The sequence below is a fragment of the Bactrocera neohumeralis genome, chromosome 6, assembly GCF_024586455.1.
Source record: "Bactrocera neohumeralis isolate Rockhampton chromosome 6, APGP_CSIRO_Bneo_wtdbg2-racon-allhic-juicebox.fasta_v2, whole genome shotgun sequence".
Classification (NCBI taxonomy): domain Eukaryota; kingdom Metazoa; phylum Arthropoda; class Insecta; order Diptera; family Tephritidae; genus Bactrocera; species Bactrocera neohumeralis.
This window is the reverse complement of record NC_065923.1, coordinates 61,262,024-61,281,347: the sequence shown is the minus strand read 5'-3', so window position 1 is coordinate 61,281,347 and position 19,324 is coordinate 61,262,024. Positions and strand designations below refer to the sequence as shown.

The 19,324-nt window shown below is 35.8% G+C and overlaps 2 protein-coding genes and 1 long non-coding RNA gene across 5 annotated transcripts; 1 reads left to right on the top strand and 2 right to left on the bottom strand.

Moving 5' to 3' along the window:
• Positions 1-7,762: 7,762 nt before the first annotated feature.
• Positions 7,763-14,953, bottom strand: LOC126763150 (uncharacterized). Its single transcript, XM_050480402.1, has 8 exons — positions 14,777-14,953; positions 14,328-14,579; positions 14,150-14,247; positions 13,499-13,569; positions 9,646-12,387; positions 9,534-9,578; positions 9,270-9,467; positions 7,763-8,515 (listed from the first exon to the last, which is right to left on the bottom strand). The coding sequence occupies exons 2-8, from the start codon at positions 14,372-14,374 to the stop codon at positions 8,267-8,269; spliced, it is 3,450 nt and encodes a 1,149-aa protein (XP_050336359.1). The 5' UTR covers positions 14,375-14,579; positions 14,777-14,953; the 3' UTR covers positions 7,763-8,266.
• Positions 14,954-16,040: 1,087 nt separating this feature from the next.
• On the top strand, positions 16,041-18,360 carry LOC126763237 (zinc finger protein 706-like). Of its 3 annotated transcripts, none has more exons than XM_050480552.1 (3): positions 16,041-16,240; positions 17,299-17,480; positions 17,543-18,360. In XM_050480552.1, exons 2-3 carry the CDS (start codon positions 17,337-17,339, stop codon positions 17,630-17,632), a joined length of 234 nt encoding a protein of 77 aa, XP_050336509.1. In that variant the 5' UTR covers positions 16,041-16,240; positions 17,299-17,336; the 3' UTR covers positions 17,633-18,360. The 3 variants fall into 3 exon arrangements, with proteins under 3 accessions (XP_050336509.1, XP_050336511.1, XP_050336510.1); XM_050480554.1 differs by lacking the exon at positions 16,041-16,240 and adding an exon at positions 16,301-16,399; XM_050480553.1 differs by lacking the exon at positions 16,041-16,240 and adding an exon at positions 17,133-17,230.
• Positions 16,136-17,043, bottom strand: LOC126763249 (uncharacterized). The gene is made up of 2 exons (XR_007667594.1): positions 16,701-17,043; positions 16,136-16,627 (listed from the first exon to the last, which is right to left on the bottom strand). It is a non-coding gene; the product is annotated as an uncharacterized LOC126763249 (long non-coding RNA).
• Positions 18,361-19,324: the final 964 nt, after the last annotated feature.

The window sequence follows — 19,324 nt, the reverse complement described above, 5'->3', positions numbered from 1 at the left end:
TTACAACTTTGAACCTGCTCAAGTTGTACCCTCCAATTAGCAACCTGGCATGTCGCATACCGTGTGTTCGTTGTCAATGCTCTTCTCCTTCCACCCCGGTAAAGGTTTCGGGTCCTACCATTTTGGTGGAGGCTGCGGAGCGGGCGAGCTCATCAGCCAGTTCGTTACCGGCTATTCCTCTGTGACCTGGCACCCATATTAGGTGCACCTGGTTGCTTTCCGCAAGGCTGTTCAGCCGTTCTCTGCACTCCTGCACTAGTAGCGATTTTATCTCGTAGAAGGAGATCGCTTTTAGTGCCGCTTGACTATCGCTGAGTATGGTTATCCGCTCATTGCGATAGTTGTGATGGAGATCGGGTAGGGGCCTGCGTCTCGTGAACGGGACTACCGGTCGTCTTGGAGGGGTTGATATTCAATTCAACCCCCCTACACCACCCCTTTGCCAGGTTTAGACCTCTTTTTATTAGGTCGCAGAGAGTATCCTCATATTTACCTTTGGCTATAATTACAATATCATCAAATTCTTTTATATCATACTGTGGTCTCAGCAATTCTGGTGCGCAGTACGGCTTCTATCCATCTATGCACCGGTGCTGACACATTCCTTTTCTCCAGTGCCTTGGCTACACTCCTGTGAGACGTGTTGTCAAAGGCACCTTCGATGTCCAAGAAAGCGCAAAGCATCACTTCCCCACTCTTCAGTGAACTCTCTATCCCAGAGGTTAGCTGGTACAGCATGCAGGGGTACCCTTTTCAGCGCTTTTGAACTTATTTCATGGTCTACGATCTTCTCCATGGTTTTTAGTAGAAAAGACGTTAGACTGATTGACCTGAAGGACTTCGCCAGTGAGTAGTCTTTCCTTCCTTATTTGGGTATGAAGATCACCTTAGCTGTCCTCCATACTTCAGGGATGTACGCCATTGCGCTGCCATCCAGTGGGTCTCCTAGCCAATCGAGGAGTCCCTGCGTGGAGGGTAGCTCTGCTCCGTGGCCACAGAAACTATCATCATGAACTTCGGAAGTCGCAGCAGGCGTAGCCTGCTCCCGGTGGCTGTGGGTTTGTGTGGCCGCATGACCACCGTGCTGAACCTGTAGTACAGGCGGAAGCTCGCTGCTCGGACGTACTTATACGACTCGTCGTCTATGTACAAGTACAGTCTCCAACCTTTCATATCACCTATTTCCTCGACCTTGCTGCTGTCGCGCCAGGCTGAGATACTGAGGCCTACATAGGTTGTGATTCTTCACCAGACCCAGGGCGAACTCATAAGGCTTGTCTCCGCATCGGAGGAGGAACACGCCAGAGCCCCTTGAAACGGTAAGGCCACAGTTACTCCCCAATTCAGCCCACTGTTGGGGAGGTTCCGTTAGAGTAGTATGCTCTATTACCTAGAGCATGCTAAGAATTAACACTTATCCAACCTGAATGCCTGAATGGCAGAAAAAGCATAATATCAGGAGATGGTGAACCCGATTCTCCAATCGAATAGCAAATAGTTCGAATAGCAATTACCCGTCTGAAATACAACAAATCGGCTTGGACCGATGGATAGCCGCCGGAGTTATTCAAATACAGCGAAGAACTGATAAGGAGCATGCATCAACTTCTTTGTAGAATATAGTCGGACGAAAGCATGTCCGACAATTGGGATTTAAGTGTGCTCTGCTCAATCCACAAAAAAAGGAGACCCCACAATCTGCCTCAAAACAAGTTTTTGACATCAACTGAAGAAAATAATTCGAGCTCCAGACATACATAAGTAGAGAAGCTACAATTTTCTAAAAGAGTGTACAGCTGCTGGCGTGCGCCGATCATATTGATATCATTGGCCTCAACACTGCGCCGTTATTTCTGCTTTTTCCAGATAATACAGAAGCGAAGCAAATGGTCATGTCATTCGAATGGATGAAAACACTCCACCTCTGAGATTATTCGACGCAGTACCCGACGGGGGAAGAAGAGGAAGGCCTCGACTCCGTTGTAAAAACCGAGTGGAGACGGACCTGAATACTCTTGGAATCTCCAATTGACTATAACAGCGTAAGCATTGTTTACGCCAATAAAAATTAAGAAGTGTTGAAATGTGTTCGTAAAGTTTGACATTTTTGAAGTTATACACATACAGTTATATACAGAACACTTTGACATACGAGCGTAATTTGTGTTGTTTACAGTAGATTATTACATGAGGATTGCACCGCGACCTTAGGTCTATTGTGTCCTTGTTTACAGTAACTTAAAATACTCATCCCGGCAGAAAAATGGAATTAAATCACTAAAATTTTCGGCCCATTATATTTGACAACTTTCAATGTGGCTTAACGCAGCAAAAGTGCATCGGTGAACTTAAATAAATTTTTGGCGATGAAACTCCAATAAAGACCAGTGTAACCGCCCCCCGCCCGAAAAAAGCTCGCACGAGCAAGTCGAAGGTGAAAACGATGATTATTGCCTTTGTTGATAGCCGTGAAGTCGTCCACAAAGAATTCGTTCCACCGGGAAAACTGTGAATCAAGTCTACTATTGCCAAGTACTCGAAAGATTGCGAAAACGAGTCAACAGGGTGCGCCCAGACATCGCTCGTAACTGGATCCTTCATCACGACAACGTGCCGTGCCACACCGCCCTCAGCGTACCCCAGTATTTGGCCTCTAAAGGGATGGCTGTGTTGCAACAGCCCCTTTATTCGCCCGACATGTCACCCTGTGACTTTTTTTGTTTCCTAAAACAAAATCGGTGGTCTAAGGAACCCATTTTGAGTCGATTACGGACATCCAGGCGGCCGTGACGAGGGTACTCGCGGACATCACAGTCGAAGCGTTCCAGAAATGTTACGAAGCATGGAAAACGCGCTGGAATCGCTGTATACATAGCTGCCCAAGGGGACTACTTTGAAGGGGATGGCAGAGTTGTAGAATAATTTTCAAATATACGATTTTTATGGAATCAGTCTCATTACTTAATTGTCATACCTCGTAAAACAGTAAATTCTGAATAGTGCAGAACTATTTATTTTTGCCAGTAGTCTCTTAAGAAATCAAGAAAATCAAACGCCGAAGGCGAATCACTCTTCATCACGACAATGTGAGGTCTTACACATCAAAACATCGATTTGATGAGTCATCAAATGACTGCTGTTCATAAAACATAAACTAGAGGTTAACGTTTTTCGACTCCTGAAGAGGAGTTGATGCGTTCAGAAGGCATGTTTTGGAGATACCTCAATCAGAGTGGCAAAAGTGCTTCAAACGCAAATGCAAAAGTGTATAGATCTTAATGGTGAATATTTTGAAAATCTATAAAATGAATTTCAATGATTAATACTTGTTATTGTTCTCTAATCCCGAAATATAAAAGACAACCCTCGTAGTACTGGGCGAACCACAAAATTCATCAACTAAAATCCATTCATATCTTAGATTTTAGAACACTTTCCTTTTTATTTAAAAACAATTTCACCTTCGCATATAGCAAGTAAAGAATCTAGTTTTTGTAACGCTTTTATTTTTCTTTAGTAAAAACTAACTAAATTTCTGTGTATACAAGTTCAAAAAATTAGAATATAATTAGCACTACGGTAAACTAAAATGTATTTAAATGCTTTAAAATGGGATATATATATAATTTATAATCTCGTCCAAATGAATTAGCGATTTGGATATTTTAATTCAATTTGATATATAATTTTTTAAAAACCATACACTATTAGAGTGATAAAAAAGAACAATAAAATTTGCTGATTTTCATTTTATAACGGTAAATCAACAATTTTTTGCCTTTTCCTTCTAATATTTATGCTTAATAAAGGATATTTTCAAATTAATGACGATTAGTTAAACTTAAATTTATAATATGTATGTATGTATATGTTTGCTAATGCAGTATGTTGCAATTAAATTGCTAATCGGGTTTTACAAATGAATATGCTGATTTTTAAGACAATACTTGCTTATTTGCCGATGATATTTAAAAATATTAATATATACATACATACATATGTATGTAAGTATATATGTTACAGAAATCACTTCCGAAAATCTAAATTCTGCAAATATGCGAACAGAAGTGTATTGTTTTATATTTGAAAGTAAATACAAATTCATTTCAATTTTAAATTCAATACAAAATTGCTGGTAATTTTCTAAATTGTCATAATTTTTATTGAGCAGAAAATCAAGTTTTCCACTCACAACATTAAACTCAGTTTCACGGTTATGTATGTATGTATGTATGTTCGAAGTTCTGCAAGCATACATTTCTAACAATTATCACGCAATTTATTTCGGTTGGTTTGCAAAATAGAAATGTTTTTAAATATTTATTCAAAAATTGGCAGATTCATTTATACGAAAGAGTAACGTTTCTCTGAGATTATTTGATAAAAAAAAAACAAGAAAAAACGTTAACTTCGGCTGCACCGAAGCTAATATACTAATATACCCTTCACAGGTGCATTTCTTTTAGTAACTATGTGTTCAGTTTATATGGTAGCTATATGCTGTAGTTAACCGATCTGAACAATTTTTTCGGAGATTTCATTGTTGCCTTAGAAAATAAACTGTACCAAATTTGGTGAAGTTAAAGTGCCAAATGTGAAAGTTTTCCATACAAGAACTTGATTCCGATCGTTCAGTTTGTATGGCAGCTATATGCTATAGTTAACCGATCTGAACAATTTCTTCGGAGATTATATTGTTGCCTTAGAAAATAATCTGTACCAAATTTGGTGAAGTTACATTGTCAAATGTGAAAGTTTTCCATACAAGAACTTGATTCCGATCGTTCAGGTTATATGGCAGCTTCTTGAAGAGAAAATGACGTTTGCAAAATTTCAAAAGGATATCTTAAAAACTGAGGGACTAGTTCATATATATACAGACGGACGGACAGACAGACAGACGGACATGGTTAAATCGACTCAGCTCAACATACTGATCATTTACTTTATAGGGTCTCCGACGCTCTTTCTGTGTGTTACAAACATCGTGACAAACTTAATATACCCTGTTCAGGGTATAAAAAGTAAGAATACATGAAAACATAGCATAGTTCTAAACATGAACATATCTTAATTTTCTTTTTCGAAATTCAAAATTTTCCACATATAGATTGTAAATGTTTCAGTAATAATTTTTGGTTTACATACATATGTATATCCTATCAAATATGTTGTCTGAAACAATAATAAATAATAGTATCATTTAAAAAATTGAACGCATAAATTTTCAATCAACGAAATTTCGAATTTTTAGTTACTTCTAGAAGTTTTTAGTCGACGAAATTTCGAAAATTCGAATTTTTTAGTTACGTTTAGAAGTTTTCAGTCACGAAATCTCGAATATTAAAAACAAGTGTATTAAATTTCTAAATTTAATTATTATTTAAACAAAATTCAAATTAATTCAAAATTCAAATTTCGAACATCTATTTTGCGCGTGATTTTGTTTTGATTACTTCACATAACAATTCATAATGCTTCTGAACATTCGTACTCGTTTCGAACTTTTGTTCGAAATTTAAGAAAATTTGCAGAACTTAAATTTGTTTTGTAAAACATTTTGTGTATATTTTAAATTCGTATAATCCAAAGAACGTTAGTACCTTATCAAATATATTCAGGTTGCGAAGTTTTTTATTAAACAATTTTGAAATTAAAATTAAATTTGCAACTTTAATCCCGCTGTTGAGATTAAAAGCGAGATTTTCATTTTTTAATAAATTAATTTTTTTTTTTCAAATTTAATCCAGTTATTTTTTAATGCATTATTTGCAACCTTGAATATATTTAATGATTCTTTAATAAGCTAAATTATTTTTCGAGTCCGGGCAGTATATTAGATTTTCGAAAATCTATACTGTAACTATAAGTTTAACTTAATAACTGCACATACTAATTGCTATTGACATTAAACGTTTGAAATTGTTTTCGAACATAAATTTGAAACTTACAAAATATTGAAGCAACCTCAATGTGTTTAATAGAAAACTTTTTTTACATTTTCAGTGCAAAAAATTTATTTTTTTTATATTCGAATTTCGAAAAACGATTTTATTGCAATACTAAGCTAATAGCTTTATGAAATAAGTTTAAAGGTATCTAAACGTTATGTTCGAAATTTAAAAAATGTTGAAAACACTTAATATTACACGCAAAACATAACATAAATTTAAATTTCAACATATTTTAATGTACTATATGCATTTTATAAGCATTTTAATTGCAGTTTATTCCTTATGGCTCATTCGCATTTCTTCAATTGAAATATTCTGTTACTTTTCGCACACATGTTCGTGAATATATATGTAAGTATGTATTGTCTTAATAACCAATGCATATTTTTCGCCACACGCCTTCTCCTACTACTCACTTTTTGTTTGACATTTGATATGAACGTTTATTTCCGTTAAGCTCAAAAGCGTGACGCTTTAAATTTGACGCAAAATAATATTGAAATAAAAAAATACTATAGCGCAATATAACATTATAGAGCTGGCGTTAAAAATGAGCCATTGCGCATAACAGCGCCAAAACAACACGCACGTCTCCACATATACATACATATATGTAAGGTGTGCGTGCGTGTATGCTGTGCGGCATTAATGCAAATTATGTTTTCAAAACGCGCGGCGTAAAGCACATTATGAATGTATATATATTCTTTGCGAATATATATATGTATAATAAACATTAATATACTATATAAACACTATGTAATGCATGCTGTTTGTGTATGTGTATTTATGTAGGACTGTGTGTGTACAGCGGATGGGCCCACTTATCGAATTGACGTAACCTTTTTTGTTGTAGTTATGCAGTCACTGATAAATTTGCGCACAAGCAAATGACCTTGGCATTTAACAAAACAAAAACAACGGCACATAGCAATAATAATAAGCTTTGAGCGTTAATAATCGAGTGCTCGTGTGGTATATGGTATGTCCACTAGAAAGCGTGTGAGTGTAAACAATTTCTCTTAATTTTTCTTTTTTTTTTGTAAATATTACCATCAAATGGTTATGCTAAATAATACAGTTTTTGCTGATTTGCAATGTTTGTTGTTGTAGCAGTACAAATTGGCACAATAATAATTCTCAATTTTTTTATGCAATGTATGTATGTATATGTATTAATGTATATGGTTATGCGTGAAAAAAGCAAATTTTATAATGTGGCATGTAACAAAATCTCCACAAAATTTCTTTTAAACAAATAATGAGCAGAATTTTATCTTTGTTTTTTACTTTTAGCAACTCAGGCTTCAAGACTTATGTTTTTATTTCAAGTTTTTTGTGTTTTTTATAATATGAAATTCGTATTTTTTTAATATAACACTCTTTTGCTTCGTACATTTCGAACATGAGCAATAGTTATTGTTTTCATTTTAATGTTTTTTAGACCCCCCCTCTTCCCGTGCACAAACTACATACATACGTATGCATGTGTGTATGCACATAACACTACAAGTCTAAATTACAATAACAAAATGTAATAAACTGAAGACAACTCTTTTTACCATTGAGCTCATGACGACTGCATGACGCTGACGTCGGCCTCGAACAGCCAGTCGTGTAACAGTTTCAAAAATAAGGCATACTTCTTGCTTATTCCTTCCCCTGATAAAACTTCTTATACATATGTATGTAGAAACTTTGTAAATGGCGCGAACACGCGACATTTATTTACAAATAACACACTCTCCCTTTCTATCTTTCTCTCACTGTAGTTAAATTGCAGTTATTTGCGATTTGTGAAACATATGTTTTTGGTTTTTCATTGTTTTTTTTTTTTTTGCTCTAAACTTAATTAACGGCATATACATATAATTGAAATAGTTAATTTCTCTTAGGAAAATAATTAATTATATGCATTGCTAATATTCGAATTTGACGTATCTCAGAAATTTATAATTATGTATACAATACATGATTTTTGTTCATTACATTTGTGTTTTCGCTTGTTTTGTTTTGTCTTCTCCGTAATACATAAAGTACAAGTATCGATTTGGTGTCATAATATAAAAAAAAATAGTTATATAAAAATAATATACGTTGGGGCAACTTAGAGAGCATACAGCAATGCACGTAGTTAGCTTAACATTTCTTTTCTAACTACGTGGTAACATTGCCAACTGTTTTTACATACTTTCGTTTGATTTACACGCTTTCAAATATATGTAGGTATGTATGTGTCGCTTAGTAGTTAGTACATATATATATATATAATACGTCGATTTAATGTATATAGCTATGTAATAATGTTAAGTTTATCGTCGTGTGAGGCCTGTTACTGGTTTCGGTAAACCGCTACGCTTCATGTTTGTTGTTGTTGGCGGCCGCAAACCCGATGGCTTCGGTATGCCCTTTGAGCCAGTGGTGAACTTAGTCAGATTCAAGGCATTTGTATTTGTTGTATTACTAGTTGCTTTTGTTGCTGTAGTATTAGTACTGTTCGGTTTTCCAACAATTAAACCACCATTTTGTATGCTGCCGCGTGACGAAGCTGAAGACATGCTCTGTAAGAATAACAAATATATTATTATTTAAACAAAAAAATGTAAACTTCGGCTGCAATGAAGCTTAAAGATCCTTCCAAATAAAAAGTTTTCCAAACAAGAATCGGGTCAGTTGGTATGACAGATATATGTAACAGTAGTCCGATCTAAATAACTTGATCGGCGATTGTAACGCTGCCTTGTATAATATCTGTGCCAAATTTCGTGAAGTAGTTTGTCAAATAAAAAATGTATCTATGAAGGATTTCTGTTGATCGGCTCAGTTTAAATGGTAGCCATATGCTATAGTTGGCCGATATGAACAATTTCTTCAGAGAATATAGTGTTGCCATGAACAATAATCCACGCTAAATAGTGAAGATATCTTGCCTAATATGAAAGTTTTCCATTCAAGGACTAGATTTTTATCGACCTTTTTATCGGCCAGTTTGTATGCCGCTTATATGTTATTAAGGTTCCATGTCGGCCATTCCGATAAATAAGCAACTTCATGGTGGAAGTGGAAGTGTTCAAAATTTCAGATCGATATCTCAAAAACTAGGAACTAGTTCGCGTATATACAGACAGACAGCCAGACAGACGAAGAGGGCTAAATCAACTCAGCTCGTCATGCTGAGCATTTATATGTACCATATGTATATATGTGAACTTATAGAGTTTCTGACACTTTCTTATGGGTATTCTCAATTTCGTGGCAAACTTAATATGCCCCCTCGGGTGTAAAAATATATAGTAGTATAATTAAATTACATACATCGGTGGGCGAATGTCGACCGCCATCCGAGTCGATGTCGTTCACTAACGGCGGTTGCGGTAGTGGTGGCATACCCTTAACGGCTAGACTGTTGAGACTGTAGTAAGCGGAGGAAGGACGCACTAAGCCGGCACGTTTGACGCCAGGCGCACGCAGGCCGGACACCAATTTGGGAACTTTGAAGACAGCCTCGTCGGCCTGTTTATGTAGAATATACAAGTTAGGTATTAGCTTGTATATGGAAATAAATATTTATACATTTACCTGCTGAGAAAGTGAAGAGTTCGACGACAGACCATTTGCAATGCGCTGAAAGTATGGAAATATATATTTTTATGATTAAATCGCAAGTACAAGTCACAGCAATCAAGCTTACATCATTGGGAGCACCAGCGCCTTCGTAGACTGTTGGTTTCTTCAAACCGAAACTGTTAGTGCGCGGCCCGGGTAAGCCAGTGCCGCCATTAAAACCGAAATTGCTTGATAAATTGTGGAAGGACTTCGATTTTGTGCCCATTGGACTTTTCACCTCAGCTGTTGTTGTGGTTTTTAAAGGTTGCGCGTTACGACTGTATTTAGCGGACTCAACAACAACTGTTGCATTGCTGTGCTGTGTGGTATCTAGCGCTGCATGACTGACGCTAGCAGTAGGTGGTCGTATACCGAGTGCTGTAGCACGATCCAAGTCGCCAGCCGATGTTGCTTTCACGACAGTCATCTTTTGCAAACCCGATATATATCGCGGACGCGATCGTGAACGTAGCCGGCTAGGTGGTACTGGTGGATTTTCAAGCTCCTCACTGCTGCCATTAGCTGCTGCAGCCGTTAAAGGCGCGCTAACTATTTCCGGCAAATTAGCAACATTTGTTAGTTTGTCTTTCGGCTTTTTGTAGGTTAGGAAATTCGGATTTATTTTTGAAGCGTTTGTTGGACGCGTAATAGTGCTTTGGCCATCCGTGCACAACTTAAGATTATGCTCAGTTTCAATTTCCGATTTGTTGTTGTTGAAGACAGTCGTACCACCATCGGCAGTAAGCGAAACGTCGTCATCAATACAAGGCACATTCACTGCTATTAAGTCATCACCGGCATTGCGTGCTTTCACGATTTTGATTGTTTTGAAGCGATCACGATCACGCTCCCGACGTTCGGAGAGTTTATATGTGCCCACACCGTTATAATTCGCAACCGCTATGGTGTTGCTATTTTCAATTGCGCCTTCAGTCTTGCCAAAATTATTTTCTTGCACCTCATTTTTGTAATCAGTCTCTTGCTTTGCTGTTGCTTCAGCTGCCGCGCAATCCTCTTGTGCACTATCATCTCGTTTATGCACGGTGAACGAGGCACCCAGTGAGCGTGATGGCGATTGCGTATTGCTGCTACCGGCGGAAATCGTTGAGAGATTTATATTATCATAAAGACGACTGCGCCGACTAAGCAACCGTTCGCCTGTGCCGCTGACATTACCAACACCACTGGCCGCCAACGAAGATGCTGCGGAAGAGACGGATATTGACGCGGACGAGGGTGAGGGTGACGATATGCCAGAAGGCGCTGTACAATCGCTGTTGACGCTAGCAGCTGCATCCACATTGCGCCGTTGCTCGCATGCGTCGTGGGTATGCATTTCTGTTGGCTTATCAGTGGCATCGTCAGTTTTATGTGCCTGTTGCAAAGTTGGCGCTTTTGTTACAGTTGTGGTGTCGCGATGAAAACGTCTTTTTATTGTCTCCAATGATTTCTTCATTTTCACATGCTCCGCATTGACTTCCACTTTGCTGAACTCCTCCAGCATATCCTCGAATTCCTGATCGTTATTGCTAGCCAAAAGCTCCTCTTCGGCATGCGCCAATTCCAACACATTCTGCATTTGTATGTCGGCTGCGCTTTGCTGTAGCACTTGTGTTTTTGCACCGGGTTTCTCGTAGGTCTCATTCGGATTTTCAATATCATCTAGCATTTGTTCGATACTCTCAAGTCGCGGTAGCGTGCCGGAAAATGTTTTCGTATTCACTTTTTTTACATCACACTCTTGACCGAAAGTTTCACTCAGCACACGCGTGGCATTGGCATTCAATTGCTCCGTTGCAGCCACTATGGGCGAGAGATTCACCTCATCCGCATACAATTTCGACGTTGTTGGTGTATTTGGTTGAGCGCCTGCGTTCAGACCCGCAGCATGTGGTGTTGATTCATAGAATTTGCGTGAAGTTAAAGCTTCCGCCATATTTTCCGGTGTCTCACAACGCGTTTCCCCAGCTAAACGGGCATCTGGTGTTAACTGTTTGAATTCGTATGTTGCATTTGCTCTATTCGGTATACAAACAGTTTCATCCATGTTCCAGGGTCGTTTGAAGGTTTCATTAGCTGGTTTTGTTGGCATGGCTGGTGCTGCGTTATCATTACCTTTAATATTGTTCTCACATAGACTACTCTCAACCAGTTGGAAAGTTGTATCGCTGATCACCTCATCGCTAAGCAACATTGTACGATGCATAATGTTGCTTTTGCTTTCCGGCGCACTGTTGTCAAACACGCCCACTGTGTGTGCATTTGGTGTTGCTATTATACCGTTACGTTGTTGCTGTTGCTGATTGTCCTCTTGCATGCTCTCAGTGGAATTATCCATTGTACTGGAACCTGACGCAGTTTTACTAAAAGCGAGCGATATATCATCGATCTGGCAAATATGTGAATCTTTTATTAGTGTTCCATCACCCGACAGTGTTAACGATTCTAATGCTTTACGGTCGCGTATCATGTCACTTAAAGTATAACCATCGCTGGTAGCCTTATTCGCTAAGTTAAATAATTCGCTGCCATTAAATGTCGGTTCGTTGAAATCAAGGCTTTGAGTCGATTGTAAGAAGTTAATGTTCGTGAAGTCGGCAGATGTGATTAATGAGTTATTCATGCGTTCCATTGACATCTCCATGGAGGAACAAATGGATGATGGCGGTGAGGTGTCTTGCAAAAACGACTTATGCATTGTTGTAACAAGACCACCTATTTCTAAATTAAATGCGGGCTGTGGAGTTGCGATTGTGAACTTTTGTTGCAGCTGTTCATGGTGTGTGGGAAGCACTGTCTGTCCGCCATTGTTTCCGGAACTGTGAGACTTAAAAACGATATATAAAAAGAAGTTACAATTATGTTAACTAACAAGATTATATGTAAAAGTAATTAAAGGCGTTATGCCCAACAATAGAAGCAAATTCTGAATTTTAGTTTTTAAAATTTGCGGATATCGACAGGAATTATTGTTATTGAATAAAATTGATTTATGCTGTTTGGAGCGTACAAATTTAGATCGGTCAGTGTGTAGGGCAGCTATTTTCGATAATGGTTCGATCCGAGCAATATCTTCGGATATTGTACCATTACCTTACGCAATATTCCAAACCGTTCCCACGACAGTCGGATCTAAATAACCGGAATGGACCCCGATTTTTATCCGGACAAGGATTGTAAAATCGGCACCATTCCCTGAAATTACTTCAGGAAAGTGCTGTGGCTACAATAACGAAAACTAAAGATCCAAATTTTGGCAAGATATCATGTCAAAACACAGGATTTCAATCAATCAGTTTGTATGAGAGCCATATGCTATAGTGATCCGATCTGAACGATTTCTTCCGGTTTCCTTGGAAAATAATACATGTCATTTATGTTGTTGTTGTGGTTCTAACGGTTAAGTGTTAATCTAAGTTAATTAGTCATTTATGCAAGCCCACAGTTATGGTCGTTCAGTTTATATGGCAGCCACATACATACGTATGTATATGCTATAGTGATTGTTGTTTTTGTAACGGCTATCTAGTCTTCGTTAGGATCTTAAGTTTTCATCGAGGTCATCCAACGGTAGGCCCTGGAAACGAGCTGTTTCGACGGAGTCGGACCATAGGGAGAGGGCCGCCAGATGTAACTATACACAAGAGGTGGTAAGAGTCATGCGGGACATATATTTAATATGTCTGATCAGCTATAGTGGTCCGATATGGATGGTCCCAACAAAGCTTCCTGGGGAGAAAAAGACGTGTGCAAAAACATCTCCGATGATCTAGCTCGCAAATACACAGACAGACGGACAAAGACGCAGACATGGCTAAATCGACTCAGCACGGCATGCCAGGGTCTCGACATTTTCTTCCGAATGTCACAAACTACGTAGCAAACTTAATATTCATAATTCAAGGTTCAATTCCATCATATATCTAAGAAATACTTACGAAATGTTGCTCTAGATTTTGCGTTGACTTCCTGCGGGGTCGAGTAAACGTTCTTGAATTGAGTTTGTAGGCTAATAAATTTTCACCATGAAGTACGGTATATCCATGCCATTAGCGTATGTCGGAAATATTTAGTACCACCAGCACCAAGCGTGTGCAGAAAAAAAAAAACAAAAAGAAAATTATTAAGACCCACCATATAAGGAGTAGTACAACTTCTGCAAAAGGGAAACACAACGGTACACTATTTTGATCAATGTCGTGTGTGCAAGCTTATGTAGGTGTTCCGTGTATATGCATTAATGGATCGCCGGTTTGAATTAATGCAAGAAATGAAAAAAAAAAAAATATTTTATAGCAATATGTAATTGAGTGAACTGTAAAACACAGTGGGCTTCAAGGCCAAATAGAAAAATTATACGGCAAAAAACAATTACAATATATTTGAAGAAATTACGAATGCGTCATTGCTTTCAATTTTAAAATTGTTGGTAATAATTATTGCAGTGACGGCGTATTTGTTTTGCACGCAGAATCTGAAACATCTGTGGCTGCAAACAATATTATCATTACGCATTATTGCATATACACAAATACCACACAGAAGCAATGGACCGTTGCTATTTAAATGAAGCTTTACCAGTTTCATACCTTGCTCTTGCTGATACTGTGCTGGTAGAAGACAATTGTTGCTTTTCCATTGCTGCAAAATATTCGAAACGTCATCGTGTGTTTTATCTTCTAAACAACTGTGCACACCAATCAATAAAGAGAAAACAAAACAAATATGAAGTTAATTGCCTAAGAGCTGGTTTTGTCGTATACGTACATAAAAGAATCATCTTTTAGCGCTTCATCGATGTCCAAAATATCCATCGCTACAATATTTAATTTGAAATGCTTATGTTTGTTTAATATTTTTTTTTATGTGTCGCCACTTTAACGTCACATCCACCCGTTACAATTTTCAGTAGAGGGTTTTTGCTACTGCCGTGTATATTGTTTCGGTTTATTTACTTCCTAACGTATATTTTATAAAACCAAACGAAATCGCACAATCTTAAAAGAAAAAAATAGAAAGCTACGACGAAAAAAAGACTATGGTTATTATTCCCTTTCTCAAATAGGTGAGAAAAAAATTTGGTTACTCATTCATTTTCAAAACGTTTGTTTACAGAATTTTTACACAATTTATGCAAATATTATGCAATTTTCAATCCCAATGGCACTTTTGCCTATTTCAGGCAGTGATTATTTTATTTCAAACTAATTATTCACCTTTTTCTTTCATCAACTGAAAATATGCAGCTCTCCCCAAAAGTTTTATCCAGCTGCTTGTTGGGCGATGACAAAGAACTGACTAGTGGTGAGCTTAAACTGATAATCTGTTGCCTAGAAATTTATCGATTGCAATGCTCCCTGTCATCCAATATTAAATACGCCTTGCAAATAATTATTTGTTGTGAAGCCTTTATTATAAATGCACAAGTATTATACAAACGTAAATCTAACAATTTTATGACACCATTTTTTTATATAAGGTCAGAATTTGGAGTATTAAGACAAACTGTTAATGTTAACAATATGTTTTTTTGTGTTTGATGGAATCTAATAAATAAAAAAAATTATGAATGCCTAAAAATTAAATTAACTGTTAAATTTCTAAAATAACAGACAATTCTTTGTTTAAGGGGGAAGTGCAGTTAATTCATGTTTTATGATTGGTTTTGACGAAGAAGTTAAAATCTATTTCTATAAACTATTGGTTGATTTTAGTATGATATTTGAATGATATAATGTTACTTTTTTATGAAGAAATATTAAAAAAATATGGCAATGGCAGCAATTACTCCGGAAAAAGTTAAGTTTTGGTCCCCTCAAAACTCGATAATGGGTCATCTTAAATCAAAAAATTAAAATTCTTTAATTAGATAATCGCTTTGCCCTGGTAAGGATGGGGAAATAATTGAAATGTTTCACTTTTCGAGAACACTTTAAAGGTTTTAACGCGTTTTGTGCCAAAAAATCTATTTAGGTGAGTTGTGGGAAAAACGATTTAAAGTTTTTAAATTCGATATAAAACGTGCATAAGACAGGTATAAAATAACTCGTATCTTTTGCTCCAATCGATTTAGAATTTTGGCACAACATTCGCGAGATATTATGTATTAATAAAAACGAACTCTAATCCCCCTTCAGTCCAACAATAATTCGTTTTTATATTTTGTACTGAATAATTTTGGTTATGTTCGAAATTAGTAATAATAAATAATTTAAGTTTTAGTTTTTTCTTACACAGGCAATATTTGTATCTGAATTATTTGTAGCGCATGAACACCCCTTATACATTTACTTTCTTTACATTCCACAAACAAATAATAGTGCCATCCCTTTCACTCTTGTTAGAAGTCGGAAACGTACTTCATTGATAAGGCTGTATTTATTTACTGTTTCAATTTTTGTAGGCTATAGCGTTTCTATTGGTCCTTGTCTTTGTTTTTTAGAGATCTTTTGACAACGCGAATGGTTCCAAAATCCACATATTCACCTTTTATTAATTGAAAGTAGCTGAACTCAAAAGTATTACGGGACAAGTTGATTACAAAAATTTAAAAGCCGCTAATTTCGGATATAATAATAAAAAATCATAGTATTTGTGAATTTATTGATTACTCGGTGTATTCAGTACTTGGTTTTTATAAAAAAAATAATTTAAAGGATCAACCACGTTGTAGAAATTAAGTAAGTTGCCATCATTATGGAAGTGGGTTACTGCGTGTATAAGTAGCTGTGTGCAAGTTAGCGTCGCTGCCTTGATTGCAATAAGTAAATTGTTCGAGAGGTAGTGGTTCTTTTTTGGAACTACACGTTTAAATTAGGTTTAAATGTTTGAACTATAACGTAAGGAAAATGTAAAGCACAAAGTTGCGGTAGTGTTAAATTACCACAATAATTTTCTCCATTGAGTAAAAATAGTGTGAATAGATGTACATTAAAGGTGTAAATGCTCTCGACGACGGAAAATTAAAAAAAATGTGACTACCGCTGCTATCAAGAACGTGGCTGTTGCGCGTGTTTTCCTACATATATGTATAATATGTTAGGTAAAATAATACCAAATGAAATTCGCTAAAAGTATAGAAAACAAATTTTTAGAATGGCTTAAAAAAAGTGCAATGATATATTGATTAAAAATACTTACAGATATATGTACATATATTATGTTAATTGTGTGCTTCGAAATAACGAGTTAAAAGCTTTTTATTCTAGTTTCTTCAATGCAAAAATTACTCAGTTTGTGATTGACGACAGTCTTTGTTTATGAGATGATGTTAGAAGGGGGTTTTTTACGTATCATCTTCGCTGTGATGCCACGTTAAAATTACTGAGTTGCAAATATGTGCATAAGTGTGCTTTGATTGCATCAAAACGCAGTTACATATGAAACAGAGAAAGTTTACAAAACCTGTTGCCTCACAATTTGTTTTCATCCTATTTTCTTTAACGGCATTTACAACATACCGAAATTTAAGTTGAATAAAATTTGCCTTTATGGCCGGGAAAAATACCGCTTCCGTTTTTCCAAAGCGATTCCAAAGCAAAGGTGGTTCGCCAAAAATTGTAAACAGTGAATACTGAAAATATATTGTGTAAATTTTCTTGTGAAATAGTTGTACTTCGTATAATTAAAACACACACAAATAATTTTGGAAATAATCACTTTTTGAAAATGTACATATTTATCATATACTGTAAAAATATAACTCGACAATATAATACATTAAATGTACTTTTTGCAGTTGGTGATCATCTAGATTAAAAATAAATTATAAACAATATGGCTCGAGGACATCAAAAGCTTCAGTCTCAAGCTAAGGCTCAAGAAAAGCAAGCAAAAATGAAAAAACAACAAGGCCACAGTGCCAACGATCAGAAGAAGGCAGCACAAAAGGCGCTCGTTCATGTGTGCGCTGTTTGCAAGGTACAGTAAATACTTTTTGATTATACATAACATAAATACTTATTAATCATATATAATTACAGTCTCAAATGCCCGATCCAAAAACGTACAAACAACATTTTGAGAATAAGCACCCCAAAAATGAAATGCCACCTGAATTAAAAGATGTGTAAAATTTGCTATGTTTTAATCATTCTGGCTGCAGTTAATATAATCGATATTGAAACTTTTGAATAAATATTGTAGAAACGAAGCCAGCAGCTACCCATAATTGACGAACATGTGTATTATTGATAAAGCAACTAGAAGGTCTGCTTTTGCGATAACATAGCTAATTTTTTTGTATTTGTTTTGTAGAGTTGTAAAAAACACTCAAACTATATTTTCTTTTTTATGTTAAATAATTAATAAAAAATGTAACCCAGACGTATCAATTATGATGTGTAAATTTTGTAGCGGTCTGCATACCAAACAATACGAAGTTATTTACTACTGCCGTACTGCTTCGCTTCAGTTAACTTCAATGTGGTTAACTCAAATTAATAATTCTTAACATTGATAAAGCTGTTTGATTGTATTTTTTTCATATATATATAAATAGAAACATATTACACAGAATTACGATTTTTTAAAATTGCATCATTATATTCGTAGATATATACATCTAAGATTAATAATAGCAAAAGGCAAAAAATATATTTAGTATTGTGTCACACAAGCATGCATATATACATACACAATTTTGTACTATATAAATTGCATATTGATATAATATAAGCAATTACTCCCCGCATTGGCTCATATTTTTCTCCTGTGTAAATTTGCCTTTGTATTTTAACGTAGAAAAATTATGTTGTAATTGATTTATGAGGAAATTCAATAAATATTATTTAAAAGAAAATTTTGTCGAAATGCTCATTTTAAAAATTTTCCGTTGTATTAAATGCTATGGTCAGTGCCATATAATACAAAACTTAGTGAGAATACCTAAAAAAGCAGTTTCAAGCTTATTCGGTGAATTCGTGAATAAATTGCTTCTTCACTTTTATTGAAGGTCATAAACTTAGACTCAGTTTTATTGCCATATTTTGGTTAGCGTCAGCTAAAATTATATTAAAAACCTTTTCAAATGTGATATGTGCATGTGATATCAACTGAACCGCAGATAAATATTGAGTTGATGTGGAAAACGTCAACCAGAGAATCGGAATTTATTACATTCGGGATATCCATTCCATTCTAATTTAGCGCTAAACCACGTAATTTTTAAGAAAACTTGTCGATTTAGTTTCATTAAAGTGTAACAAATTTTGTCCAACCTGAACGCTTTAAATATAGATGGAATGACGGAAATCATTATACATATGTACATCACATTGGTGAGAAAGGAACGGACTGATTGCATTAATTTTTACACTCGGTAACTTAATTTGAAGTAATTTTATATACTTATAAATAATACTCATTGATCGACATATTCTGCACAAGATTGTTAGAATAACGAAAATAATTATAAGTACCATATAGTAGTTGGGAGTAGTATTGACTCGATTTCTATCTACCATATTTTGTAACGGTTTGAGAGATATGTATTATATATTAAATCTACGGAACGACAAACAGACAGTCTGATCATTTCATTATATATTGGGTATTCAAAAAAGTCTTTTCGTATTTCTAAAAAAACTTTAACTTATTTTTTATATTTATACTAATAAATAAATAAACAAAGATGTACCATTTTAGTCTTTCGCGAAATTCTTAAAATCTTACCTTTCCAACACTGTATGTTACAAGTACAATATATATGAAGTCTTTTTCGACTACCCAATATAACTATATCTAATTCGACTAGTTTTGGGCTA